Genomic DNA, 27,025 nt, shown 5'->3' with positions numbered 1-27,025 from the left:
TTTTGATTGATTTTAATTGCAACTGAGTAATTGTAATTGTAATTGTAATTGTAATTGTAATTGTAAGAGAGTAAAATTGAAATCCAAAATATTTAGAGCGCAAAGGGAAGCATTTTTTTTTTTTGAAAATTGTAAAACATCATCGATAAGTATATATTATTATTATTATTATCATTATTATTATTATTATTATTATTATTATTATTATTATTATTTCATTGCAAAGACATCATTTATATGAGTTTTTAATTGAAAGTGGGAATTCTAATAACCTGTAATATTATTCTTATTATTATTATTATTATTATTATTATTGGTGGTATCAAATGATGCCGCATTGTATGCAGCATTGTATGACCCAGTAGATGCTTGACCACCATTAAAATTACCACCATTATTGAATTGATAATTGGAATTACTGCCATTATAATTCAGAAATGAATAGTTCGAATTACCATTATTATTCCTATTCCTATTATTATTATTATTATTATTACTATTATTATTCGGCATTGAATAATTGGAATCCACATTATAATAATTGGCCATCTTAACATTATCCCCACCGTTATAATTGTTCTGGTGATTATTAATACCCCGAGAATTCACATTATTATGAACCATACCATTCCCGAATGAATTGATCCCCTTGCCATCTTTAACTCCCAGTGTATCAACTTGACCATTCATCGTCGATCCACAATAAGAATACGATCCCCCAGATTCTGTGAACCGAGCAGAATGGGGGGATGATGATGAAGATGGTTGGTAATTGGTTATACCTCCTTTATGATTATTTTTGCCGTGGAACGGGGCTGTGAAATGTTGATGGTTCAATGATGGAGTAGTACTAATTTTCAAATTGGCAATGTTGTAGATTTGGTTAGATCCTTGAATTGCAGTTCCACCACGGTTTCTAATGGCAGGAGAAAAAGAATACGAAGCAGAAGCAGAAGCAGAAGAAGAAGAAGAAGAAGAAGGAAAATCATTCTTGGAAATCTTCTCCAGTTGTAAATATTTCTGTAAATCTTTTAATTGCAATACCAAAGTTCTCGATGATTTTGCAACTTGATTAGATTGTGAATCATCATCATTATCATCATCATCATCATCATCATCATCATCATCATCATCATCACCAATAATCCCTCGCAAGATATCTAGATAACCCCCAACAATTGAAGAAGATGATGATTCAATAGACTGTTTCACCAGTTGAAGATTAGATAATTCACCAATGATGATGTTCTTCGTAAGCTTTAAAAAACTCAAATCTCGTTTATTAACATCAATACAATACTTCACCAATTCCGCAAACCCCGCCCCACTACCACTACCACTACCACTACCACTACCACCATTATCATCGTTACCCACCCCAGCCAATTCTTGTAAGATTTTCCTCACCATTTGCAAATAAATACCGCCTGTCGATCCATTATCATAAAACATTTCCAGATTTCCTGTGGCAAGATCCAGGGATTTCTGTCCCACTAACCCCGCGGCAAAACAGGCATCAAAAGAGATTCTCAATAATCCATCATGGGGATCATTTAGTATATTAGTCAATCGTAAATTCTTGATGATTTTGTAGAAAATGTCAAGGGCCAATTCCAAACATCGTGACAATTTATCGAATTTTCTCATTTTGGTTAATAATTCTTCAGATGGACTGTTGGACGACCATGAATTGGTGTAGGAGGATAATGTCAGTGGACTTTGGTTAGAGGACTGGGGATTAGTTTTCGAGGAACGGGAGGAGGATAATTTCAGTGAGTAGACAAAATTGAGTTTTGGTTGATGAGCAATTTCATCAAATGGTAAAAGTTCAGTTAGCACTCGCCTGACCCCCACGGTAGCAACGGGATCCAAACCTTGGAGGATTTTCATCGATAATCCAATAATCAATTTGCAGAATAATCCTACAAGACATAAATTACTGGATATTGGGAAATATTTCACATGAAGCATCAACATTGGGTCGCCGAAGTTGTTGTTGTTGTAGTAGTAGTAGTATCCACCCACTTCCAATGGTTCCCTGATCTTCAATAACGCCAAGTATAAATAATAAACAAGATTAATTTGGTACTCATGTTTCGAAGGCTCGAGTCTTTCATCATCCCACCATTTATCGAATTTCAATTCCGAGAAATGGTCCAAGAATTCAAACACCATCAGGAATTGTAATTTATCCGATTGTTCGAGCTCCACCAACTTGGCGTACTCAGTGTGGGAACTCAAGATTTTCTGTATCAAACATTCAGCCCCGTCAATGATGATGGTGATACAACGGCGGTTCATATAAGAGAATTCCGCAATGTGTAACGTCAACCCATTGGCAAGTGATTTCATCAAGGGTAAACGATCCGTGGAAAACGATATTTTCTCATTGGCCAACTTGTACAAATTCCCAAGAAGCATTAGTGCATCGATGTTAGAATACGATAATATTATCAGACATAATAACTCATCATCGATATCGGTACCGGATAAATGATATTTTAATTGATGTAACATCCTTAATAACTTGGAAGACTTCTCAGCACTACCACCATCATTGTCTTGTAAGACCAGTTCAAGAAGGTGTGATACTTGTTGTACTTGGCGTAATCTTATAGGAAGATCAACAATCGCGGCTCCTAATTTGAAACCTGGGAAAAGTTCCTTGATAAATTTTTGTTGTTGTTGTTGTTGTTGTTGTTGTTGTATTGGTGGTGGTAGGTTATTATTAGTATCGGCTTGCAATTTATAACTTTGGGAAACTCGTTGATAAACGGTGATGATTCCTGGATGATGAGTTTTTGGTAAATCACTAACCAAGAACTTTCCCCAAATGGTAGTGAAAGTTCCCAGCTCTTCACCATCAATGGCCCTAACTAGGGCCACAAACAAATCATCATCGACTAGATGGAACGACACAAATATTGTGAAGAGATTAATGAGATCTTGGTCCATCTCAGGATTGAGTTTCAACATAAACACACAAAGATGTAATAGCGGGATCAAGAGATTAGTGTTTTTTAAAATACCCTTGAATGCCTTATTATTATTATCAATAATCCGAATAATGAGAGGAATTAATGAATAATAAGTCTCCAAACACTTTAACAATTGAGGTCTATTGGATTCCAAACCATCGAAATCATCATCATCATCATCATCATCCTCATTATTATTGTTGAACTTCAACCATTCGGTGATCTTCTTTTGAGATTCAAAAATCACAACACACCCAAAGAGATTATCAATTTTTGCTTTGATACCCCGCTCGTAATCGGTGTGGAACCTTTTTCTTGTGAATTTCAATATTTCATCCCTGGATGACAGAAACTTCGGCAAGATCTGGGTCTCATAAAGATGATGGAACCAATCAAGATCTAGGCTTGTGTCAAGGGAATTCAAACTCCGGTTGGTGGCCATCAATAATTCCCGATAATTGGGCCATTGTTGGGAACGCAGATCTGGGGATTGTAACAACGTGTCTAAGAACTCAAGAATCGGGGCTATCACTTCCATCAGCGGGTGGGTATTCATAGACGAAGAGTCGGATAGTCTGGGGGTAGTTGAGTTTATGGGAATTGAAACATCATGGATAGTAGAAGATGATGATGATGTATCAGAACTTGACATTTTGTTCAGGGAAGCAAAAAAAAAAAAGAAAAATTAAAAGGAGGAAACAAAAAGAGAGCAGATAAAAATAATATCCTTCCTGTCGCCGTCAAATGGTAGGAGGAGCTATCTAGGTGGATTGGGATGAAATTGAGAAGAGTTCCTGGGTGGGAAAATTGGAGCACTAGAGAAGAAGAGGTCTGGGAAGATATACATATATATATATATATATATATTTCTTCAAAGAAATGTGTGGGAATCACTGCACTTTTTATAGCATCACTGAAATTGGTGAGACATTCATTCATTCATTCATTCCCTCATGCATGGGGAGGAGAAGGAGAAGGAAGCATGCCTGTTCTGTCATCATTTGCACATAAAAAGTGAAGTGAAGTGAAGTGAAGTGAAGGCAACCCTTATTTTTTTTTATGCCCTCCCCACACACAAAACAAAAACATATATATATATATATATATATATATATATGGTATGGCAATATTATAATATATACATTTTCTAAATTAGTTCAACATAAATGAAATGTAAATATTTCATAAATTTTCTAGACGAATTTAACATAGACGAAATAGTAATAGCTTTTGGTATATATTTTTCTAGATGAATTTTGATGTTTATATATATATATTTATTTATTTATTTACTTTTTGTAGAATAACAATGCTGCTACTTCGGATATTTAATTGGCAATCTCGTCCAAGATCTTTTGCACTTTAATGATTCTATCAAACAAATTCTTCAAAGTCTTCTCTTGGATGAGAATCTCCCTTGAAAACTCAATATCAATGGTACTTCCCAACTCATCGTCTTCATCACCATCAGCATTATTATTCCCAATGGAATTCTTGATCACGTAGCTCAATCTTTTCAAAATCTTGAACAATTGTTTCTTCTTGTACTCTTCGACATTATACGAGTTCAAGTGTTTCAAATTCAAATTCTTCTTCAAATCATCGCTCGCTAAGATTTCTCCAGAATAAGCGTTCAAGTACTCAATGATGATACTGACGAAATCATCCTGCATACTGCCAACTTTGAATTGTTGTAATTTACCATGCCCGTCAACAAACTCGAATTTCAACAAACCGTGGGTGTTCACCAACATGTCAAACAACGATCTTTGGAATTTCATTACCGCTTCCTCATCGTTGGAATCATCAGGGAGCTCGACCTTAAGGAATTTCATTTCAAACGCCTGGGAAATCAACGCCACGTCGTGCCCGTCACTATAATGATAACGTAATTCATATACCCCCGGTTCCCAATACTGCAACTGGTTATTGAATTCCAAGACTCCTTCTTCAAATTGGGAGTCTTTGAAAACAAATTTCGATTTATAAACCTGACGGTTTTCTTTAATATGTTCATGTCCAAGGTAACGATTATCATAAGCGGTTGGATCAATGGCCACCCAATGGTTTTTGGAAGTTATTAACGTGGTGGTACTATCATTGAAAGTGTTGACCACTCGGTATAACCCCACCCAGTTGAATTTATTGTGTTTTTTAGGGATCCGGTAATAGAATTTGATGGGATTACCCAAGGCAATTGATAATTTGGTCTTATTTTTTTTTGATTGTGAATTGATGGTGGTACATGGTTCAACTGCAACATTGAGTAATTCAATTTGGTAATCCGGATCGGTTTTGGAGATTGTAATGAATGGATTAGGAGTCTCAAACGAAATCCCATCGAATTGTTTTTCTGCTGCCACCGATGATGATGATGATGATGATGACTTCAAGATTTCTGGACGCGATGGTTTGGAAAAACTGGCCCTGTCTCTGATTTTCTTGGGAATGATTTTTTTGAAAGTTTTTCTAAACCCGCTATCATAATTCACTTGTGATTCTCCATAAAGTTTGACCATGTGTGGGGTTTCGACAAACTTGATAAATAAGATCTTGCATAACGACCACACCATTGCCAAAATGAATAAATAATGAGAATTAAAGCAAATGATCGATAACCCCCATACCCCACAAATCCCCAAAATATTTTCTGGGTTGTTCAAGTACTTGTAAACCCCGGTCCTGGTCAATTTCTTATCTTTCCAATTTGGAAGGAAGAAGTCCCCGTAAAACCAAGAATAAATACCAATTGATTCAAGGATCGACGATTCGCAAAGGAAATTGAGTAGCAACATAAACGTCCCGATGAATAACCTGAAAAGAAACAAACTGTCCTTTTGATGCAATGCAATGAATGAGCTCCAAGACATCGAGTACAAATTATTGGTGGAAATAAACTCTCTAATGAACAACGATACCAAAACATTGATATTAATCAATAATTGGAAATTATAGTAAACGCACCAGTTATTGAACGCATCGATGAAATTCAAATCATATTTCAAATACCGTTTGGTGAACGATTTCTTCGTCGATTGGAAATACAACATTCCGGAAGTCAAAGCGGTGAACCCAACTTTCAACCCCAAATTAATGATAAATAACACCAAATTGAAATTTGGGTCCTGGGATTTATAAGTTATCCCAAAGAACAACCCCACCAAATTCACAATTACAATCAAATAATCTGCCGGTCTCAACCAACAGAAATTGTTGAAGAAAAACATCGGTTTCAATTTAATATCATAATCATCAATGGTCAATAAATCCCCAACTTGGGCCGCTCCGCCATAAGTCTTGTGGATGTGAGGGTCTTCAACATAATGAAGGAACAAAAACTGGCATAAGTGGGCAATGCAACTCACCGCCAACACCAAATGGGATCTGCTCAACAACGCAAACCCATAATATCCAATATACCCGATGGAATACATTGGGTGAGGGAAAAGTTCAAAGATCCCATCGAACACAAGTTCTTCATTATTGATTTTCAAATAAAAGAAATCACCCCAGTACCATGCGAAATCTTTGATGACGTGATGCGCGTCGAGTTTGACTACGAAATTGAGTAAAATAAAAAGGATCCCGAACGTCCACCGGGAATAAAAAAGGATTGGCTGTTCAGACCCCATGGAATAAGCAGAGTTTTGCACGAGGCAAGCAATAAACAAAATGAAATAGTTCATGAAGTCCTGCATGAGGATCAAATCGACAAAGTTCCGGAAAAGCAACCAGGTGTTGAAATCAATGGGGTAGTTGGTGATTTTGAACTTGTCCCCGTATTTGATTTGGAAATTCATCTCGATGAAATTCTGGATCCTCGTGCGGGGTTTGGTATCGCTGGAATAATTGAATAATTGGTGGTTTGTGGCAAAATCGGTCATCGAATTATAGTTCGATTGGTTATAGAGTAAGATCCCGATCCCCAAATTGTACGAAATTCTCCAAAAGAAGTAGCCGGTAACGAACGTTGGAATGATCCAGTGGTTTAATTGAGGATTCAGGTATAAGTAGTAGAACCCCGCGACATTGATCGCCAACGACACAATGATCAAGTAGTCGAAGAATGATTTCTTAATAAACGGGTTGAGCAACGACTGGACCATGTCATAAGTCACTAGATCGTCTTTGAACACTTGGCCCGAATGGGCTTTCCCATAATGGCTGGCCAGAGCAGCACCAGTGGCGGCGGCGGCGGCGATGTTATTTTTGGAATGATGATTCTTGTTGCGGTTTGTCATAATAGCAATCCACTTCAGAATGTGTCAAAAAAGAACCAATCGAAGAAGATCAACAAGAGAAAATAGCAGAAGTTTTCTACTTAAATAGGAATAAACGAATGATAAGAAGATATGAAAAAAGTTGGGAAGTTTTTCCAATTTTTTTTTTTTTTTTGTTGTATGGGCAAAAAGATTGACAAATTCATTGTGATTGTGGAAATAATGTTGAGTCTTTTGGGTATGCGCGGGAGACAGGCACCAGCGGTGCGGGCGGCTTCGTCAGTGGCATGTGAATCTGCGTCGTCTCCACAAGATTTCACCTGGCAAAACACTATTATTATTATTATTATTATTATTATTATTATTATTATTATTATTATTTGGCTCTATAATGTATATTACACGGAAGAATAAATATATCTTTGATGGATACTACAATAAAAGAGTTTCTATAACAATTATTTTTTTTCTTCTTTTAATAATACATTCACGAATTTGCTCTAAATACTGTCAAAAATAACGAGGGCGTTCATTCCAGATCATCATTCGACAAAGCTCGGGTCAGGTTTCAAAGCATACATCTTAACAGGATATAACTCTTTGGGCAACCCTTTTTGCACATCCTGGGCGATCAACTTCAACCCGCTTCTTGCGAAAATCTCTTTGAATTTCGAATCGGTTCTCGTCACCGAACTGTCCTCATCATCAAAGATATCATCGTCGGAGATATTTATACAGGTGTTTTCCTTCACGATAATCGTCCCGTTTTCACTAAGAGTAGACTTCATGAACTTCAAAAACTCCACTAGTAAATCATCGTTCAAGTACCCAAGACACCACTGGCACCATACCAACCAGTATTTCCTATCGTTTTTCCAAGTCTGGTGGTAATCCTGCATTCCCATATTGAAAATCTCCCCCAATTTCCCTTGGGCCTTCAACTCTGCCAATTCCTCGTCCATTTGTGCTACGAAATGTTCGTTATATTCGAGTAAATCGACTTTATCACAGTACTTGCTTAACAAATTTTTTGAAACTCTCCCGATCCCCGCCCCCAATTCGAACCCGTACTTGATTTCTCCCTTAGCCGGCCGCATTCTTGATGAAAGTTTACGGAGGAAAGTTATTGAGCCGCTGATATCCCGTTTTGGCACAACAGTGTCCTCGCCAAACCCTCCCAATACCCCGTCGACGGTTGCGGGAATCGACCGCCAGTAATTGAGACCATCGGAATAATCAATGAATTTGTCAACAGGGACTTCTTCGTCAATATCGTTTCCAAGAGCCGGTTGATCTGTAATCTCTAATTTCGCTGGCATATTGAAAATTAATAATAATAATAATAATAATATTTGATATTTGAGCGATGATTTGGGGAAGGTCAAAAAAAAAAAAAAAAAAAAAAAGTGAAAGTTCTCTGTGTGCGCGTAGCGTTTCAATCATATACCACTACAGCGGTAATAATCCTTGATAATAAGTACCTCAATGCTGGTATATCATGTGACACACATACATCCGCACTATTGGTATACTAATAAATACCACCACAATGGTATAAAAAGTGCATATAAACATATTAAATTCACTTCACTCCATTTTGTTAGAAATCACACTAAATACCGTTAGCAAATACCTCTTACACAATATCTGAAAATCTACCTACCTTTATATTTATGTGAAGCAAACAATTTCCATCTAAACAAAGAAATATACAAAGGAATTGAAAAAAAGCTCGCTTCCTCAAACCAGTTTTGATTTTTCAGGTTTAGGCGCCACTAGACTTGTCCGTAAAAGGACTGTTTAAAGGTTCGCTGAAAGTTTAGATTTACAGACGAGTCAGTTTTTTGGTATCTTTGCCACCTTACAGTTTATATTCTCGAAGAGTTGTTTCCCAAATAAAGTTAAAGAGAAGAAAAAAGAAGGAAGCCAACTAAGAAATGAAACATCAGGTACCATGCAAAATACAACAGAAGGAAGCAATCAACAGTCTAAATCAGTTGAAGATTATATCAAGGAGAGAAGGGCCGATTCAGAAATTCCTATGTTCTACTTTGAAACATTTGGTGGAGCGCTGTTGTTGAGCGAAATTAACTTAATTAATGTTCCAAAAAAAATTAGATTTTTGAGTAAATGTTAGGTTTTATAATAAGATAACAGCGGTTGAAAATGAGTCCGCATTTGAAATGTTTCTTTGTATGGTCTTGGATAATATATTTGCAATTTTACCATTTATTGGGTGGTCAAATTTGGAGTTACAATCGAAAACACAATCGTCATTTCCCATTGGAGAAAAAATAGTATGCAAACCTGATATTGTGATTGAATATCAAGAAGATGAAGAAGAGAAAGAAGATGAAAATGCTGATGAATACATAAAATGTATTGAGCTTAAATTTGAACAAGAATACTCTGTTTTAGAAAGCTTCAAAAGCTTCCAAATGGAGCACAACAGCCACGGAGGACAATTGCCAAAGTATTTTGGTTTCAGTCCGAAAGCGTTTTTCTTCTTGAGAAGTAATAATCAACTAATAATTCAAATTTTGGCCGATGGCGTTATCGCCTGCCAAGTCATTGATACTTCAAAAGTACCTCTTGGTGGTGCAATTCTCAGGTTCTTAAAAACAACATTGAAGGCCAAACAATCACGGCTAGATTTAGCTGAGAGAACAAATATTGCCAGCTCGTTTATTGGAAAGTTGTTTGCTGCATTTTTATCCAAGCAAAAAGAACAAAGATCTCTCGGCAGCGACATTAACAGAGTATTGATATACAACTATTTGAAGTTCGCCTTCGAGGAGATTAGTGAAGCGAAGCAGAAAGATTTCTTTGGGACGCAGTACGATCGAGGTTTGAAAAGCATTGTTGATGAAAATTGGAAGATAAATTTGATGAAACAAATAGAAAGGTTTTCAGAAGCTAATAAGTATTATGGTGAAGGTAAAGACGGTAGGTTGGTGTTAAAAGAGATTTCTAAACGCAAACCAGACGTTGTTTTTGGAGAGAAAGCTTACAGTGCATAGTCTCTCGTCATAGGCTTTGGGGGTGAATTGTATAAAATCTTTGAATACCTTCGATGTGTTCCAGAAGTTTCCTCATCCACAAATTTCAATAGTCATCAAAAAACATTCTACTACTACAGTACTCTCTTTATTAATGAGATAACATCATATGCAATTTTTGAGGTCTGCCTTGATTTGCATCAGTAAAATTCACTGTGCCGGGGTGGGACATGGTGATATTCGGGGCGCCAATCTATTTGTCAAAAACTTGGTTGACGTCAAGCTACTTGATTTTGGTTTTTCTTCATCAACAATAATATCAGCAAGAAGAAACCCACAAGAGAAAAAAGAAAAACAGTGGGGTATGATGAAAGATTTGAATCGTGCTTTTGAGGACGATTACAAAATACTTTTCAACATTGCTAATGAAAAAATTGGTAATTGTTGTGCACGTATAATGAGAGAGTTTGTTAATTATACCCTGGAGCTAAACGAAAGTTTGAATTTTGATTCAGAATCCGAAGATTTGCTCATTTTTTTTTTCAGAAAAGGCAACAGAAAAGGAACTTGCTTTTGTGTGTGAAGATTTAGATGATAAACCTGAAGAATTTTGGAAACTTCTCGAAAGAATAGAGGTAACAGAGGAATGAAGGATTCGTATTATATAATATATATATTGAATAAATGGTATTATATATATATAAGAGAGGTTCGAAAAGTGCTGCAAATCAACAGAATGCTAATATAAATATATATTTGATTGTTGCTGCATTTTAATAAATCTCACGCGAAGAGTTTTCATTCCTTTTTCGTACAACCATCATCGTAATGATAGGAAAGAAAACATAATCAAGCTTCATCAAATCAATTAATCTTCTTTATTTTTTCTTCATCATTTATCTTTTGGCATGTGATTGTTATTATCAATATACAAAACCTTTTTGTGTACAAATATAGATGTATACTAATAATAATAATCAAAGAGACATTGTTATTATTATTCTCCCTTATCACTGTATTTTTGATAAACAGACAGTAATTATTATTCTACTTCACGTGAAATAGTAGTATCGTTACTATACATATATATTCTATGTTATAGTTCTCATGATTCTATTGTGTGGGTTTCTTTTTCATGCATGATATGACGATGTCCCTCAACGACATCTAGTATTGGGGGGGTTCACAGGGGGTTTACTGGTAATCGTTTCTTTGGTTCTTGAAGATCTTACTCTCTCTCTCTCTCTCTCTCTCTCTCTCTCTCTTTCCCCTTCCCCTTCCCCCTTGTTCTCCTCCCATAGTAGTTTGGTTTTAAGCAATTGTTGTGAAATTCCTTAAAAATACCGAAGATGTGTTTAAACTATACCCAATCTATATATCATCTCTTTAGAATGCGGAAACAGCTCGAGCAGCAGCTGTATTCAACCATACCCTGGTTTGGGATATTATCAGGTAACTTGCTTGTTAAATAGCAAAAGTGCTCCATATGAGGGAAGAAGAGTGAGGGTACCAGCATAATTAGGTAGAGTACTTTCGAATATTACAGCTGGATAAAGTTTGGTTTGGGGTTGGTCCAGTGTTTCTCTAAGATATTTTTGTTAACAGCTACTTACTTCGAGCTCAGAAGAATTACTGAATCCTCAAGTAATAAATTTCTATACCTGATATACATAATAATATATATACATATATTATTTGACACTTCCTTCTGTAATACATTTTGAGGCGCCCTGACCGTTTTTTTTTTTTTTTTTTTCCCACTCCATATGTAATTAGTATAGTATGATCTTGGCGATTGTGATTACTGGGGAGGGATAGCCTAACTGATATGGCTTGTAATCTGTCAAGGTTTTTGGGTTAAGATAAACTAACTTGATATCCGACAGGTAATGCTCAAAGTTGGAGTGGTTGTTGCAATTGACCATATATTATTCAATCCATGTATGTTGTTTTGGCACGGCAATTTTCACCGATCCGGTTGGGACACCGCCATAATTATTATCATGACGCTACGATGATCTTATTATTGTGTGTGGTAAGGGGTATATATGGACAATTAGTATTGTCTGATCAGCAGTATACAGACAAGTGAATACCATGATTAGATAAGATAGATAGCAAACTAAAGATAGGAGCGTAAATGTGATTTAGAAAACTAGATAACGATAACGATCAGAGTGACAATCTATTACGATAAGATAAGAAAAGATGAAATAAGATAAGATTAGAGAAAGATAAGGATAAGGATAATTTGTTGTAGCTACTGGGAAGATAAGTGAATCACTACGGAGATTGAGAACATTGCTACCCAATTTTTAAGTCATCATACAAAAAATAATAGAGAATCCCCTTCTCCTCCCTCCCCCCCACACGGAACATCGTCATCCTTATTATTGTTGTAATTACGCAATTTAATAAGCCAATTATCCCACATGATCATCGTTTTTACACAAATCTAATCCAATTTTTTGGAAATAATAATCTCTCTCTAGTACCATTAATAATATAAAAAAATTCACCATTCTTTCATGGCAACGGCTCAGTCGAGCCCCCCAATTTATTCAAGTGTATATAAGCATCAGTACCATACCCTTCCATACTGATCAATTTCAAATCGCCGCCAAAATACCTGGCGTATAACCTACTCAAAGAGATCCCGTAACCCAAACCGGCCATTGGGGCAATGAACTCATTCTCCCCAATATTATCAATATCGGGAATATCCTTTGCGGTAGTGTACAAATACGTCCATATCAAAGGCATGGCGCTTCTAGGGATCCCTCCACCTTCGTCACTGATTTTGATGGTGATGTCCTCGTTCCCATTGGCGACAATGACTTTAATTGGCGGGAACTCAAGGTTGTAAATATCAAACGCATCGCCTTTTAATTGCTGCTGCTGCTGCTGCTGCTTCATTAAATGATACTCCACCGTAGCCCGAAGGGAGTTCTTGAGGATCTCAAACAACATATGCATCAAATGAGATGGCACGTACATGAACTCGATGTTATCGGCACAGTAGAGCTCGACTTTCGGGGCCTCGTAGAGCCCGAAGTACTGTTCACATATGTACCGGGCGTTTTCAATGGCGTCTTGGGCCAAATCACCAACGTTGGTGTGTTTGCAAATGATCCCGACGTAATCATCTCTTAGTGGTTCTTTGTTTAATGCAATGTGTTGGCCAATCAACATCCTGATGCCGATTCGGGACATATAGAACCGATCAAGGAATTGTTGGATGGAAGAGTCAATGACATCGGGGCCCTTTGTGAGGTGCTTCCATTCGAGCACGCCTTTGGCGATGGTGGCCACCGTGGGATCGTGGCGCTTTTTGATCTTGGTCAAAGTGTTGGTGACAAGATCGTTGTATTCGTAGATATCTGATGAGCAGTAGATGGTATCGGGTAAGTCGACGTAGTATTTTCTGTGATGATCATTAATGGAGGTGGGATACAACAATTTCTTTAAATCGCCGGCGATCTGCGGCCGGGGTAAGCTGGTTAATTCATCGAAGGATTTGGCGTACCAATGCTTGACTTCGACAATAGACGGGTTCAAGCTTAGGCCATTGGGTAAATGATCCAACTCCTTTATTCTGTGGGCCAACCTGATGGGCAATTCCTCGACCACGAACTGCGATGCTCTGAATAATGTGCCAACGTTGGGGTGGACGCCAAAGTTGACCATTTGTCTAATGGAGACCCCTGTGGGAGGGTACTTTGCGTAGGTGTATATTTTATCTAGCAAAGACTTGTTGATACTCATTGGTGGTCGAGAGGTATCGTATCTATTAGAGAATAATATTGAGATAGTGAGCAAGAGGTGCAAACATTGAACATTGAGAGAGAGAGAGAAAGAAAGAGGTGACAGAATCCGGGGAAAGGGGAGTAGGGTAATGAGCTGTTACATTATGTTATATTATGTTATACTATATTATGTTATACATTATATATATATGTATATATTATATACTGTTCCGTTACTCTATTCTGTAACTGATGGATGGTGTCTGTATCATCATCCATCATCCATCATCTATCATCCATCACCCATCACCCATCAACCCACCGACTGTGTGGTTTTCTTTGTCTTCGCCCATTTTCCATTTTCCATTTTCCATTTTCCATTTTCCTTTTTCCATTTTCCTTTTTCCTGTCAACCGCAACGATCGCAGAGTGGCGGTGCGCTGTGTGTGTGTGTGTGTGTGTGTCGTATATAAATATAAATATATTAAATCAACCACCGTCCGTGCTATTGCGGTTGCTGCTGCTGCTGCTGAGATTATTAATCGCAGGCTGTGCTCACTTATTATATACTATATCAAACACACCGTCCTTATTGATATAATATACCCTCCAAATCAAATCATCGCAGATCTCTCTCCATTTCTCTATCTCTATCTCTACATCTCTCTCTCTCTCTTTCCTCTATTGTTCTTTCCTGCACTCCTGGCCATCTATTTCCCACTATATATAAATCACCCACGTTTTGCCGGGATTTCGTTATTGTCCCTCCAACCATCACAATTTTTTTTTTCAAATCATTTGCCATACTAATCTCACAAACATAATATATAATAATGAACCAAGACAACAATAATAAACCGGTTTATAACCCAACAAGACACAAACGCCACCACTTGCTGCTGCTGCTGCTGCTGCTGCTCCTGCTGTCCAACTCTTCCTCATCCTTCATCCCTTCATCGTCCACCACTTGGGACTACTCTCCATCCCTTGCCCCCTCAAGAACCTCGGATTCTGGCCCAGAAATAAAACTACCAATGACCCCCGAGAGTAAATCTTCTCCGTTGATGAATTTGAATTTGCCCTTGGATTCTCGCAACGACACATACACCACCGCCAGTGCCAGTGCCAGGCTAAGAAGGCCTTCCAATGACCTGGTGATGGTGGCCAGGAAAAAGATTTCTTCTCCTGATTTGTCAAGAAGTTTTGCCTCCTCTTCTTCAGCCTCTTCCACTCCAAGAAACTCATTTTCCAGCAATAATAATAATAATAATAATGCTAATGCTAATAATGCTAACGCCCCCAGGATGGGGAGTGGGGAAATTATTGATTTGATGGAACGTGAACAAGACGCTATTGTGTTGAAATTGATGAGAGAAATCAACCAACTAAAAGAAGAAAATAAAATCTTGAAAGCCCAGATCAACAATAACCCCAATATCGGAGTCTCTAGAAGCTCGTCGCTATCCGGAGGAGCTTGCTCTAGAAGATTCTCATCGTCCTTAGTCGATAATGATGGGTCATGTCCGAGAAAACGGTTTTCCACTTCCAGTAGAACAGGCAATAATAATAATAATAATCATCATCATCATAGGTTCAGTGATGTCTCTGCCAACTCTACAACCCTTAGTCCATTCCATAATTATAAATTAGACAGTAATCCTGACGATTCAGCTATAGTGATTAGTGATAATGACAAAATAATGCTGCCGGGGCCAAATATTCCGAGAAATGGTAAAGAGTTGCGAAATGTCGATGCTTCGGATAATAAAATGGGCAAATCTTCAGATATTCTTCAATCATCACTTGAAGATTATTAGGATATATATATATATATTTGTTTTTCAGTTCTTTCAATATCTCTTAAATAGTTTGTGATTTTTTATTATTATTATTATTATTATTATTATTATTATTATTATTATTTGTTAGTAACCCGTGGCATGCATCATGTAGAACCATTATTGTCTGTGTTTGTGACACTTTATCCAAAAACCAAATAAATAAATAAATGAATAGATATCACTCTCTGATTCTTTTTTTTTTTTTTTAATTTCACTTTAATATTCGTTCAACTACAAAAAAATACTTCATCATAATATTGATTTCATTACATATTAATCCCCCGCTTATGAATAAAACAAAAAACAAATATCATCCACCATCTAGAATAATGGGCTCACTCGCCATCATTTTATTAAATTCTTTGCTACTTTTTCATCTGGTTTACTCTTCACATGCCATTTCTCAACCTCTGGACCATGGTAAACAAAATAGAGAAATCGTGGTGATATCAAAAGACTCCACCAAACATTTCAAAGACTCGATGTCCCCCGTGGGTTACGACGGGAGTATTTCGGCCACCCAACCTTTCCCTGAATGGTTAGCGGATTTCACTTATTTAAAAGAATGGCCAGGAATAGACCCACCGTACGTGCCTCTTAGTTTCATTGACATGAACCAAATTCCTAACAGTGTTCCTATTCATGAAATGGGGGCCTGTCCTGGTGATAGAACAGGATGCTCGTTTGATTGCCACAAATGTGTGGCCCAAGATGATATCTACACTTGTCCCAAATTATCACAAAGTTTCGATGATGGTCCATCTCCGGTGACCACAAGATTATTGGACAATTTACAACACCCCACCACCTTTTTCACCCTTGGGATTAACGTGGTCAAGTACCCAGAGATTTATAAACAAATCCAGGCTAAAGGGCACCTTATCGGTAGCCATACTTGGGGCCACAAGTTTCTTCCATCATTGACCAATGAACAAATCATTGCCGAGATTGAATGGTCAATATGGGCGATGAATGCCACCGGAAATCATATTCCAAAATGGTTCCGGCCACCTTATGGCGGCATCGATAACCGAGTCCGCCATATCTTACGACTCTTTGGATTGCAAGCGGTGTTATGGGATTATGATACTTATGATTGGCAGTTATTGAATAATCAAAGAACTGAGCAACAAATATTCGATGAGGCAAGAAGTTGGTTAGCATCGTCTGGAGGACAGAAACGAGGAATGATATTGGAGCACGATGCCCATGATCGGACCATCGACGTTGCACTTGAATTATCCAACAACATTATTGGCCATGATCAATTGACCGCAGCGCAATGTGTCAATGGGGTTGAGTACATCAAGACGTTTGGGGTCGATAACGAAGAGTATGCGGCTGCTGCTGCTGTCAATGTGAACGAAAATTTCATTTATGTTAGTTGAAGTTTTATGAATGTTGTTTCATTTTGAATCATGGTAGATGACCCATTTTTATTATATACATTTATCTTTAATCATAGTAATTATATATCATATAGCATTATTAAATACAGTAATAAGAATTATATAGGATGATGATGATGATGATGATGATGATCGAAATTTTTATGTGTATGAGAAAAAAAAAAATTACGGCAACAACCACCAAAAATTTGGTTTGCAACTTCCTTTGATCCATCGTGCTCTTGTGTGGTATAAATATACATAGTGACTCCACAGATCCAATACCAATATTATTAATCAATTTGCTATTGTCAGTTCTCTGGTCGAACTCTGCTGGAAGACTTTTAGCGGCGCAAAATTTTCAAACTGAGTCATAGATCTACCTACAGTCATTTTTTCTTGCAACAACGGTTATTTATCATCACTAACAATAAAATCAAAAGTTGATCCTTTTATACCTGATTTCATCATCCAGATATAAACCCAAGGCTTATCATGTCGAGAACCCAGCTAATACTCAAACGGGTGGTCCAAGATTTCCATCCCATCTGGTTTGCCAGTACTATGGGTACCGGGATTTCCTCAACCATCTTGTACAACTTCCCTTATCCTGCCTACTGGCTCAAAGTTTGCAGTTACATTATGTTTGCGGTGTGTTGCTTGTTGTTCATTTTCTTTAATCTCATCTTGGTGGTGGCGGCGTTCAAGTATCCGCAGAAATGGAAACACATGCTATTGAACGTGGGCCAATCGGTGTTCTTTGGGTGTTATTCGATGGGGTTTTCCTCGATCCTTTCGTACCTCCATAATATCGTGGGAGAAGATTGGGCCACCGCGCTTTTCGTGCTTTGGATCATCAACATTGCCATCTCGCTCTTCACCGCGTGGATCATTACGTTCTTAGTCCATTATAAAGGCGAGGTCCAGCCGCACGAGATCCACATTTCGTTTCTTTTACCAGTGGTGTCGCAAAACGTCGTGGCTGCCGTGGGTGGGGTGTTGTACGATATCCTCCATCCGAATTTGAAATTACCAAACATCATCATCTCGTATCTTTGTTGGGCCAACGGGATCGCGTTGACCGGGTGGGTTGTCGGGGTGTATATTTGGAAACTTTACGTCCATAGGATCCCATTAGCGAAAAACACCGGGTTTGTGGCGTTCTTGCCAGTGGGGGCGTTCGGACAAGGGGCGTTTGCGGTGATGATCATTTGTGACAATTTCCGCAATTACTTGCAAGACATCGACCCGAAATTCCTCCAAATTGGCCTCGATGATGCCAGTATCGTCAACAATAATTTGATCGTCGGCCAATCTCTCAAATACTTGGGATTAATGGTGGGGTTGTTCTTGGTGTCCAACGGGTACTTTTTCACTTTCAACGCCGTGGCATCGGTTTGGGGCGCGGGAGTGGATCGGTTCACTAAAGGGTTCTGGGCGTGTACTTTCCCACTTGGGACCATGGCATTGGCAAACCATGAGCTTTATACGTTATTTGGTTTCAGGGCGTTCAGAGTGGTGAGTGCGGTGTACTCGACGGTGTTGGTGTTGATCACCACTTTTTGTATTTTCGGGTCGTTGGTTTACGAGTTTCCTCATGAGATTTACAGACCAATTAAACAAGAAGATGAGAAAGATGCTTTGGCATGAAAAATTTTTTAGATGGTTTGTTTGTCCTCTACAGTAGAATATTATAGACTTTTGGTTTTATGTTTGTTGTTGTTGCCTGTTCAATTTGTTTTATATTTAATCATGTTATTTTTCTTTCTTTCTTTCTTTCTTTCTTTCTTTCTTTCTTTCTTTCTTTCTTTCTTTCTTTCTTTCTCAATTTTGCTCCATTTTAATAGTATAATATAACACCTTATGGTTATTGATATTATACAACAGTTTTTAGTACGATACAATACAATAGATCATTAGTATTCTCTTATGGTAACAGCGTGCGGTTAGTTTTTTTTTTTTTCCGTTTAATTTTTTGGGGATTCTCACTGATCTCATAAAAAAAGTGTGTGTGTATGTGGTTAGTGGTGTGCAGCAGTATCTGTCAATCTCCACTTTATTATCAAAGATGAACAGAATATTATCGAGGAATGATATTCAGAATAGAATAGCCAAAGGCCAGACGATTTTGATCTACGACCACCAGGTTTTACGACTTGATAAATGGATCGCGTATCATCCTGGAGGAGCCAAAGCGATTTATCATATGGTGGGCAGAGACTGTACCGATGAAATGAACTCGTATCATTGTGAGACCACCCAGGCCACATTCAAGAAATTCAGAGTCGGTAAGATCGATTATAAATGGGAGAATATGTTGCCTCCGATCCAAGGAGGAAAATACACTTTCATTGAAGAGAAGAAAGCCAATAATGATGATGACAATCATTGTGATTCTGATGATACGTTAATCGGGGATGATAACCTAATGGACAAAGACCAACATTCTAAACTCCCGGGTCAACCAGCAGTGGAAATCATCCCGCCAATCCCTCAAAATATGATTTTCACCATTGATAAGAAGTTTGCGTACCAACAAAAAGTCATTAGGGATCCTGAAGACGTTTTGGATAATTACGACAACCAGTTTGTGGAAAAAGATTTACAAATGTACCCGCCAATGGACTACGAGACCCAATCAGAGCTATCCGAAAAATACAACCAGTTGCATCAACGGATCATCGATGCCAATTTATACCAGTGTGATTATTGGTCGTATTTCAAAGAATTCTGCCGGATCGGGTCGTTATTCCTATGGTCGATGATTTTTTATAAAACAAACCACTTGTTTTGTTCGGCGGTGGCGATTGGGGCAGCCTGGCAACAGCTGACGTTTATCGTCCACGATGCGGCGCATATTTCTATAACTCATAACTATCAATTCGACTCGTTTATCGGTATGACCATTGCCTCGTTTGTCGGGGGGCTAAGTTCCACGTGGTGGAAAAGTAACCATAACGTCCATCATTTGGTCACCAATGATCCAGTACACGATCCAGATATCCAACATTTACCGTTCTTTGCGGTGTCCACCAAATTATTCAAGAATGTGTACTCGACGTATTATGAGAAATTCCTCTATTATGACAAATTCTCGAAACTCGTGATCCGTATCCAGGATCATTTATATTATCCGATGTTGGGGTTTGGAAGATTCAACTTATACCGATTGAGTTGGACCCATTTATTACTTGGGCTTGGTCCTACCAAGGGGAAAGCCGCGTGGTTTAGATGGTACGAATTAGTGGGGTTGTCGTTCTTCCTGTATTGGTTCTTTTACTTGTTTCTTTTTAAATGTCTCGATTCCCCAGGACAAAGATGGCAATACTTGTTGGTGTCGCATATTAGCACAATGCTCGTACATGTGCAAATCACCCTTTCACATTTCCCAATGTCGACGTCGGATTTGGGGGTCAGTGAATCTTTCCCTTCGAAACAAATGCGAACCACCATGGACGTGGATTGTCCCGAATGGTTTGATTTCATTCATGGGGGGTTACAATTCCAAGCCATCCATCATTTATTCCCAAGACTTCCAAGACATAATTTAAGAAAAGCCCAGCCGTACGTGATTGCGTTTTGTAAAGATGTGGGGTTGAAGTATACGATCTATGGATTTGCCAAAGGAAATGGGAAAGTATTGAGTAGGTTAGGGAAAATTGCACAACAGGCAAAGATTTTGGCAGATTGTACTAAAGCAATGAAGGAAGAGGCTAGAGGAACGCTGAGAAAATAAGGTACTTACTACTTACTTTATTAAAAAATAAAAAGAAAAATAAAAATAAAAATAAAAAGAAAAAGAAAAAAGACGATTGTCTTAAGAGGGAGAGAGGGGGGGAGGAAAACCTAAAAAGATGTATATCATTTAGTATCCCCGAGTAGGCCGAGAAAAGAGGGTCATGAAATTATAGACCAAATATTTTATAACAGAGGTTTATGAATGCTCGCACTACAAAAACGGTTGTTGTTGTTTTTTGTTTTTTTTAGATACCAATTCATATATATTTTATAAAAGAAAGAGGTTCGCGCAATACATACCTTCACTACAAAATGATACAATTACACTCTTTCTTTTTAATGCGTTCATCAATTATGAATGTAACTAATCCATATACCGAAGCATTTTCCATTTACTTAGAATGTTATAACAAAAAAAAGAAAGAAATGTCTATATACTGAAGTATTTGTCAATCATTTACGATATATCATATGAAAAAGAAATATTCTAGATATTCCTTTTACTTAAGGATTTTTTGTCAATGATGTAGAATTTTGTATCAAAAAGAAATATGTATATCTACTGAATTATTTTGTCATTTATCTAGAGTGTTAAATCAAAAATAGAAAACAAAAAACAAAAACAAAAAAAAAACAAAAAAAAGCCTAGATATTGACAATAGTGGAATGATAAATAACTACATCATTTAATAATCTTTTTGTTCTTTTTAATTTCTTACATTGTCATTTCATAATATTCATTAATCCATTTTTGAGCAACTTTAGCTCCATAAACTATTCATAATAATGATCTTAATGACTTGTCTTTTAACCATATTATTATTTTTATTTTTATTTTCATTTTCATTTTCATTTTCAAATTGTAATTTATATTGTCTGCCTTGTGTTGCAGCTTAGTGTATTTCATTTGCTTATAGCATTAATAAATATGAAATCATACCCTTCAACATCAGTGGGTTCACAAGATAGATATGTAATATGCCAATGAATGAACTAGCATTTGATGGAGTACCACCACGATATATTATTGTATTGTATATCGAAGTATTTTCCTCGAAGTATGTGCAAAATTTTCAAACTCCCTATTGATTTTTAGTGCGCTTTATATCTTTCATCATTGATGGTGGATTTTAATCCTACATCAGCATTTATCACTTTTCCATCTGAAAAACTCTTACATTCATCATTGACCGGTCAAATAGTTCAGTACGCTCTTTCCTAAAGATGATAAAATTATATAATACAAATTCTCCTAGTTTTACAAATTCGTAGAGCCATTTGTTTAATTATCAAAAGACAACCAAACTTCGTATAACCATTTGTTTAATTATCAAAAGACAAGACAACCAAAACTTCGCATATCACAGTGTTTTTTTGTTTTTCTCGTTCAAAGATCATCAAACTTCTTAATCCCATTCTCATGTTTTTCTTTGAGCGACGCCAATGTTTTTTTTGGTAATTTTACTTGTTGGACCTTTTGCTTTTTCTTTGGTTCAGGTTTCTCGGTTTCCTCTTCGACTTTTTGTTTTTTTGCTTCAGGTTTGTCCTGATCGTCCTTTTCAGACACTCTCTTCTTTTGGGTCTCTGGAGCTTCTTCTTCTTCTTCTTCTTCTTCATCATCATCTTCGGCTTCGCTCATATCATCCAGATCACCATCGGAATCACTCATATCATCCCAATCATCATTACTAGCCTCGCTGCTATCATCATTATCACTGCTATCACTATCGCCACCGGTTATTTCTTGCAAAACTTCCCCAGGCATCCGATTACTCCAAATCTTTAATGACGACATCCCTGCAGAAATCAACCGATATTCATGATCGATATCCAATAAATTAACCTCGTCGAGCTCGTCGTGAAGTCTGGTTTCCACAACCGCGCTACGTTTCCCATTGACTTTGTAAATCAACCCATCGGAACACCCTGCCCAAACACAATCGGGCTCTTCATCATTCATCCCACTAATAATACAATCGACACTATTATCTTTACTCACCTTGATCCGACTAAACTGATCGGCGTAATCGTTTTTCCGTTCTTTCCACTGAGTCACCACCCCCAGACCCATCCCACAAAGTAAAGTTTCGTTAGAATTCATGCTGGGAAACGCTCCACATACTACCTCATCTTCTTGGTTTTCCGATTGAAGAAGCACCCCTTTCCTCAAATCAATTTTCGCCACAGTAGTACTACCCACACTGATGTAATGGTACACTGAACTGGCGTTAGGGATGGCAATGATTTGGTTGATCATATCTTCGTGGACATTCTTCAATTCAAATACTTTAGCAAACTTGTTTCTGGTATCAAACACTCTGATGTTCCCCAATTCGTCCCCCGTGATCAAATGTGGATGAGACGTCGATAAAATCCCACAACTGACCCCGTTCTTCATCAGGTCATCGGTGATCAAATCATCGGTGATATTTTTCTTGAAATCAACTTTCCCGGTCTCGGTGAACGCTTTCTTGATAATATTATCCTTCCCAATGGTATAAATCGTTTTCCCTTCGTCGTTTGGATCAAAAAGTACCGTACGACACCCTTGTTTATGACGTTTAGTTTTCCACATGGTTTCCACCAATTTCTCATCGTTGATGGCTTCATCTTGGGCGTTCAACACACTCCAGAACGCTTGTTTCTTCTTTTTCACCGACACTTCGCCATCCTCTTGTTTCGACAACTCGAGGTTTTTCTGTAATTGTTGCTCAAGTTTCTTAACGTTATATTTGTGGAGATAAACATGCCCGGTCCCTAACCCTGATAATAGAAGGGGTTGGGTAGGATGCGCGGCAAGAGCAAATAAGGGGTCATCGAAGGTAAGGTCGACGATGGGGTTGACATCACTAAGGACGGTTTGTTGCTTCTTCTTCTTTGCCATTATGATATTGTTTGGAAATTGTGATTATATGTTTTGTAATAAAAATAATAGAAGAAGATGATGGATGGAAGAAAATTTTTGAAAAATTTCGATGAGGAACCATGGGGGGGGGTTGACCACCCAGAAAAAAAAAAAAAAAAAAAAAAAAAAAGGCAGCGGAGCGGGTCTTCCCTGGTTAGTTTGTATCTATCTGATAATATTTACACTTTATCATATCATAATATACTTCCTTGGATAATATATATATATATATCATGGCCAATTCCTCTAATACTGTTCAAACGACGACAAAGTTTGTCATCGACGACAATTTGAAACATTTGATAAATTCCCACCTGGAATTATCCCAATCGGTCAAAGACACTCTACTACAACGGCAATGGATCTCCCTCAACGATACTAAAGCTTTAGTGATTTCCTCAGCCACAACTGACATCTCAGCCATACCCAAAATACTCTCTTCTTTGAAATTCTACTTCCCTCCAAAACCCAAGACCGTGCAAACTCCGGAATTCCAACGCCAGCTTCAGCGATTACGTAACCTTGAAGAAGAAAGACGGTATCAAGAAATGGCGTATTCTGATAAAACCACGATCTACGATAAATCGCTTTCGATCCATCAGGACACCCGGCTACGATTAGATGGAGGAGAGGATGATGATGTATCTTTATCGCCTAGTCAGTTTTCCAAACAGGTGAAAGAACAAATGACGACGATTCTTAATATTTTAATCACTGCAGGGTCAGTGGCCTTTGCGGTGTGGTATTGGACAAAAACTTCGATGACCAACGTGAGTATTAGCACTAGAGTGTTTTTAAGTATGGCGTTTGGGTTTTTGGTGCTAGTTGCCGAAGTGGTGGTGTATAATGGGTATTTGAGAAGAATGGACGATGCTAAACAAACTGAACGACGGAAAAAGGAAAAAAAGAAGGTTGTGAAAACAATTACGATTAAAGGAGGTGAAGTGATTGAAACAGATGTTGTGCAGGAGAAAGAAAAAAATGTCGGAAAGCACAAGGAAAACCCTGGGAAGCAAAAGAAAGTCAAAAATGATTAGATTTGTGTTTGTTGAAAATTGTATTATCTATGTTAGATTCCATTTTTTGAGAGTTAGCATTGCATTGACACCAATAACATTATTATGTACATCCTTTTGAAAATATACCTATTTCACTCTATCTTTCATAAATCAAGGGAAAAGAAAATACATCTTTCTAATAAGATTAAACACATTAAAGCAATACTCTCGGCTAAACTCCAACAGGATCAAAATAAATATGCAAAACGTAGATTATGCTAATGACAGTTGAAAGGCTAGCTTTCCATCGATTAATGGAAAGAAAAAACAAATATAAATAGATTCTAATATTACCCCCATCATAATTTATATATACATAATATATTTGTTATGCTGGCTTAGATGTGAATTGATGGGGATGCAATAATCGCAGATTTAGATGCAGATGCTGTGGTTTTGGGGCTGATATAGGGTTTGCTTGACTATGGGGATTATCAATTACATTCGAAGGCAAATATGGGTACTTTGGGCGTAATAATTGTGGCTCAGATAACCATCCTAAATCCTTTTTTCTCTTTGGAATGATTTCTCCAATTGGTAATGAAGAAGCGTTATTATTGCCCAACATGGGATTATTCCGGTCTTTTTGTAATGCTAGTTCTTTACAAATTACATCATAGTTTTCCTCACTGGTCGACAATCTGGACTCCAACAGCTCAATTTTATTTTCTAGCGATTTGACGTACTTTAATATCGAATTAAGATCTGTCATTGGCGCCAAAAGGTTAACTTGACGATCCAGAGATGTTTGACGGGGGATCATATTAGTTAATGATGTTATTGTTGATCCAGAATTCACATTATTCTCATCCTCATAATACTTTTTGGGTATTGGATCAACAATGGAAGATCCAGAACCAGTAGCTCCTTTATTGATTATTTGATTAAGAGAAGTAACATTCTGTTGGTCTGTAAGAATCGTCGTATGGGGTTGTTGTGTTATGATCTTGGTTCCTTGATACAGTGATGATCCAGGAGCCAAAGATATTGAAGATGAAGAGGGGCCATTTGTAGATTGTAAAGATGATGATGACAGTGATTCATTGTCATCAAAGCTTTTGTTGTGTTGGGTGGGACCACTTGATCTACTATTAGTGCTAGGTGAAGAAGCAATGCTGCTGGATCCATCAGAGCCAGAATTGATCTTCATCAAGGAAACTGCGTCACCCAGAATAGATTTAGCAGTAGCTGACAAAATATGTGATTTATTGGTAATAACGTTGCCGCCGCATCCTGCTTGTGAGTTAGTATGCCTGACCAACGCATCACTTCTGGCAAAGGTTCTTCTGCATTGCAAGCATTGGAACGGTTTTTCACCAGTATGTGATTTCTTGTGTCTTTTCAAGTCATGGGATCTTCTAAATTGGGAATGACACTCAGGACAATTGTAAGGTTTCAGTTTCGAGTGGGTTAGCTGATGAGATTTCAAGTTATGCCTTCTGGTGAAAGAGTGGCCGCAATCCGAGCACACAAACTTCTTGTCTTTGGGGATGTTGAGATTATTGGGGCGGTCCATGATGATCATTCTAAAAAGACATTATCATGGTTATTATGGGTAATGGAAATAAATGCCAATCCTTCCTTCACAAACACTGGCTGACAACATTGCTCATTGCTAATTTCCAGCATCCCCTGCCTATCGCCTATACACCTACGCTACCTACAGTGCGCTATAGCAAAGATCCTCTGTCCGCAGCATCACCGTCCCGGACCGCCGCCTTGTTGCTGCTTTGCTTTCTTCCGCCACAAAAAAAAAAAAAAGTGGTTACCCGCAGTATACCGTCAAGATGGGTGGGAGGCCCCCCCCCCACGTGCTGGGGGAGTTTTGGTGCGGTTGAGGTTTTTCCGCCGCGGTTGCCTGAAGGGTTGATGGATGGGATTAATTGCAGTGGCAAAACAAGGAGATTCCGTCGATACCATCACCACAAGCACCAGCTATATCTCTGTCTCCCACTACCTTGTACCGTGTTTCTTGTGGGATATATCTCCCCAAAAATTGTCCTCTTTATTTACCGCCTTTTTTTTTTCGTGTTCTGCCATCTCAAATACCCCACAGGAAGCCTTGTTGTCAGCATATTTGACACCGCTTATCTTCCCTCTCCTTATCAAACACCTCAGCAACATCGCGCTATTTGTTGTTAGACACCGTGCT

At 37.8% G+C, this 27,025-nt stretch overlaps 11 protein-coding genes across 11 annotated transcripts; 5 read left to right on the top strand and 6 right to left on the bottom strand. All coding sequences in view use genetic code 12, as the record gives it.

Annotated features, from left to right (window-relative positions):
* Nucleotides 1–264: 264 nt before the first annotated feature.
* On the bottom strand, nucleotides 265–3,630 carry DASC09_028010 (uncharacterized protein; the record flags this gene model as incomplete). Its single annotated transcript, XM_064996404.1, has 1 exon — nucleotides 265–3,630. The coding sequence occupies one exon, from the start codon at nucleotides 3,628–3,630 to the stop codon at nucleotides 265–267; it is 3,366 nt and encodes a 1,121-aa protein (XP_064852476.1).
* Nucleotides 3,631–4,306: 676 nt separating this feature from the next.
* CHO2 (phosphatidylethanolamine N-methyltransferase) lies at nucleotides 4,307–7,219 on the bottom strand (the record flags this gene model as incomplete). The annotated part of the gene is made up of 1 exon (XM_064996403.1): nucleotides 4,307–7,219. The coding sequence occupies one exon, from the start codon at nucleotides 7,217–7,219 to the stop codon at nucleotides 4,307–4,309; it is 2,913 nt and encodes a 970-aa protein (XP_064852475.1).
* Nucleotides 7,220–7,740: 521 nt separating this feature from the next.
* Nucleotides 7,741–8,517, bottom strand: TAE1 (N-terminal protein methyltransferase; the record flags this gene model as incomplete). The annotated part of the gene is made up of 1 exon (XM_064996402.1): nucleotides 7,741–8,517. The coding sequence occupies one exon, from the start codon at nucleotides 8,515–8,517 to the stop codon at nucleotides 7,741–7,743; it is 777 nt and encodes a 258-aa protein (XP_064852474.1).
* A 4,206-nt stretch (nucleotides 8,518–12,723) lies between these two features.
* On the bottom strand, nucleotides 12,724–13,962 carry DASC09_027980 (PDK/BCKDK family protein kinase; the record flags this gene model as incomplete). The annotated part of the gene is made up of 1 exon (XM_064996401.1): nucleotides 12,724–13,962. The coding sequence occupies one exon, from the start codon at nucleotides 13,960–13,962 to the stop codon at nucleotides 12,724–12,726; it is 1,239 nt and encodes a 412-aa protein (XP_064852473.1).
* An 814-nt stretch (nucleotides 13,963–14,776) lies between these two features.
* On the top strand, nucleotides 14,777–15,760 carry RTS3 (Rts3p; the record flags this gene model as incomplete). The annotated part of the gene is made up of 1 exon (XM_064996400.1): nucleotides 14,777–15,760. One exon carries the CDS (start codon nucleotides 14,777–14,779, stop codon nucleotides 15,758–15,760), a length of 984 nt encoding a protein of 327 aa, XP_064852472.1.
* A 311-nt stretch (nucleotides 15,761–16,071) lies between these two features.
* DASC09_027960 (chitin deacetylase) lies at nucleotides 16,072–17,172 on the top strand (the record flags this gene model as incomplete). Its single annotated transcript, XM_064996399.1, has 1 exon — nucleotides 16,072–17,172. The coding sequence occupies one exon, from the start codon at nucleotides 16,072–16,074 to the stop codon at nucleotides 17,170–17,172; it is 1,101 nt and encodes a 366-aa protein (XP_064852471.1).
* Nucleotides 17,173–17,667: 495 nt separating this feature from the next.
* Nucleotides 17,668–18,822, top strand: SSU1 (Ssu1p; the record flags this gene model as incomplete). Its single annotated transcript, XM_064996398.1, has 1 exon — nucleotides 17,668–18,822. The coding sequence occupies one exon, from the start codon at nucleotides 17,668–17,670 to the stop codon at nucleotides 18,820–18,822; it is 1,155 nt and encodes a 384-aa protein (XP_064852470.1).
* A 418-nt stretch (nucleotides 18,823–19,240) lies between these two features.
* On the top strand, nucleotides 19,241–20,908 carry DASC09_027940 (fatty acid desaturase; the record flags this gene model as incomplete). The annotated part of the gene is made up of 1 exon (XM_064996397.1): nucleotides 19,241–20,908. The coding sequence occupies one exon, from the start codon at nucleotides 19,241–19,243 to the stop codon at nucleotides 20,906–20,908; it is 1,668 nt and encodes a 555-aa protein (XP_064852469.1).
* A 1,389-nt stretch (nucleotides 20,909–22,297) lies between these two features.
* On the bottom strand, nucleotides 22,298–23,794 carry JIP5 (Jip5p; the record flags this gene model as incomplete). The annotated part of the gene is made up of 1 exon (XM_064996396.1): nucleotides 22,298–23,794. One exon carries the CDS (start codon nucleotides 23,792–23,794, stop codon nucleotides 22,298–22,300), a length of 1,497 nt encoding a protein of 498 aa, XP_064852468.1.
* A 254-nt stretch (nucleotides 23,795–24,048) lies between these two features.
* On the top strand, nucleotides 24,049–24,852 carry VPH2 (Vph2p; the record flags this gene model as incomplete). Its single annotated transcript, XM_064996395.1, has 1 exon — nucleotides 24,049–24,852. The coding sequence occupies one exon, from the start codon at nucleotides 24,049–24,051 to the stop codon at nucleotides 24,850–24,852; it is 804 nt and encodes a 267-aa protein (XP_064852467.1).
* A 349-nt stretch (nucleotides 24,853–25,201) lies between these two features.
* On the bottom strand, nucleotides 25,202–26,398 carry DASC09_027910 (C2H2-type zinc finger protein; the record flags this gene model as incomplete). Its single annotated transcript, XM_064996394.1, has 1 exon — nucleotides 25,202–26,398. The coding sequence occupies one exon, from the start codon at nucleotides 26,396–26,398 to the stop codon at nucleotides 25,202–25,204; it is 1,197 nt and encodes a 398-aa protein (XP_064852466.1).
* Nucleotides 26,399–27,025: the final 627 nt, after the last annotated feature.

The sequence above is a fragment of the Saccharomycopsis crataegensis genome, assembly GCF_037102585.1.
Source record: "Saccharomycopsis crataegensis DNA, jcf7180000000077, whole genome shotgun sequence".
Lineage (NCBI taxonomy): Eukaryota > Fungi > Ascomycota > Saccharomycetes > Ascoideales > Saccharomycopsidaceae > Saccharomycopsis > Saccharomycopsis crataegensis.
This window is presented reverse-complemented; position numbering and strand designations above follow the sequence as displayed.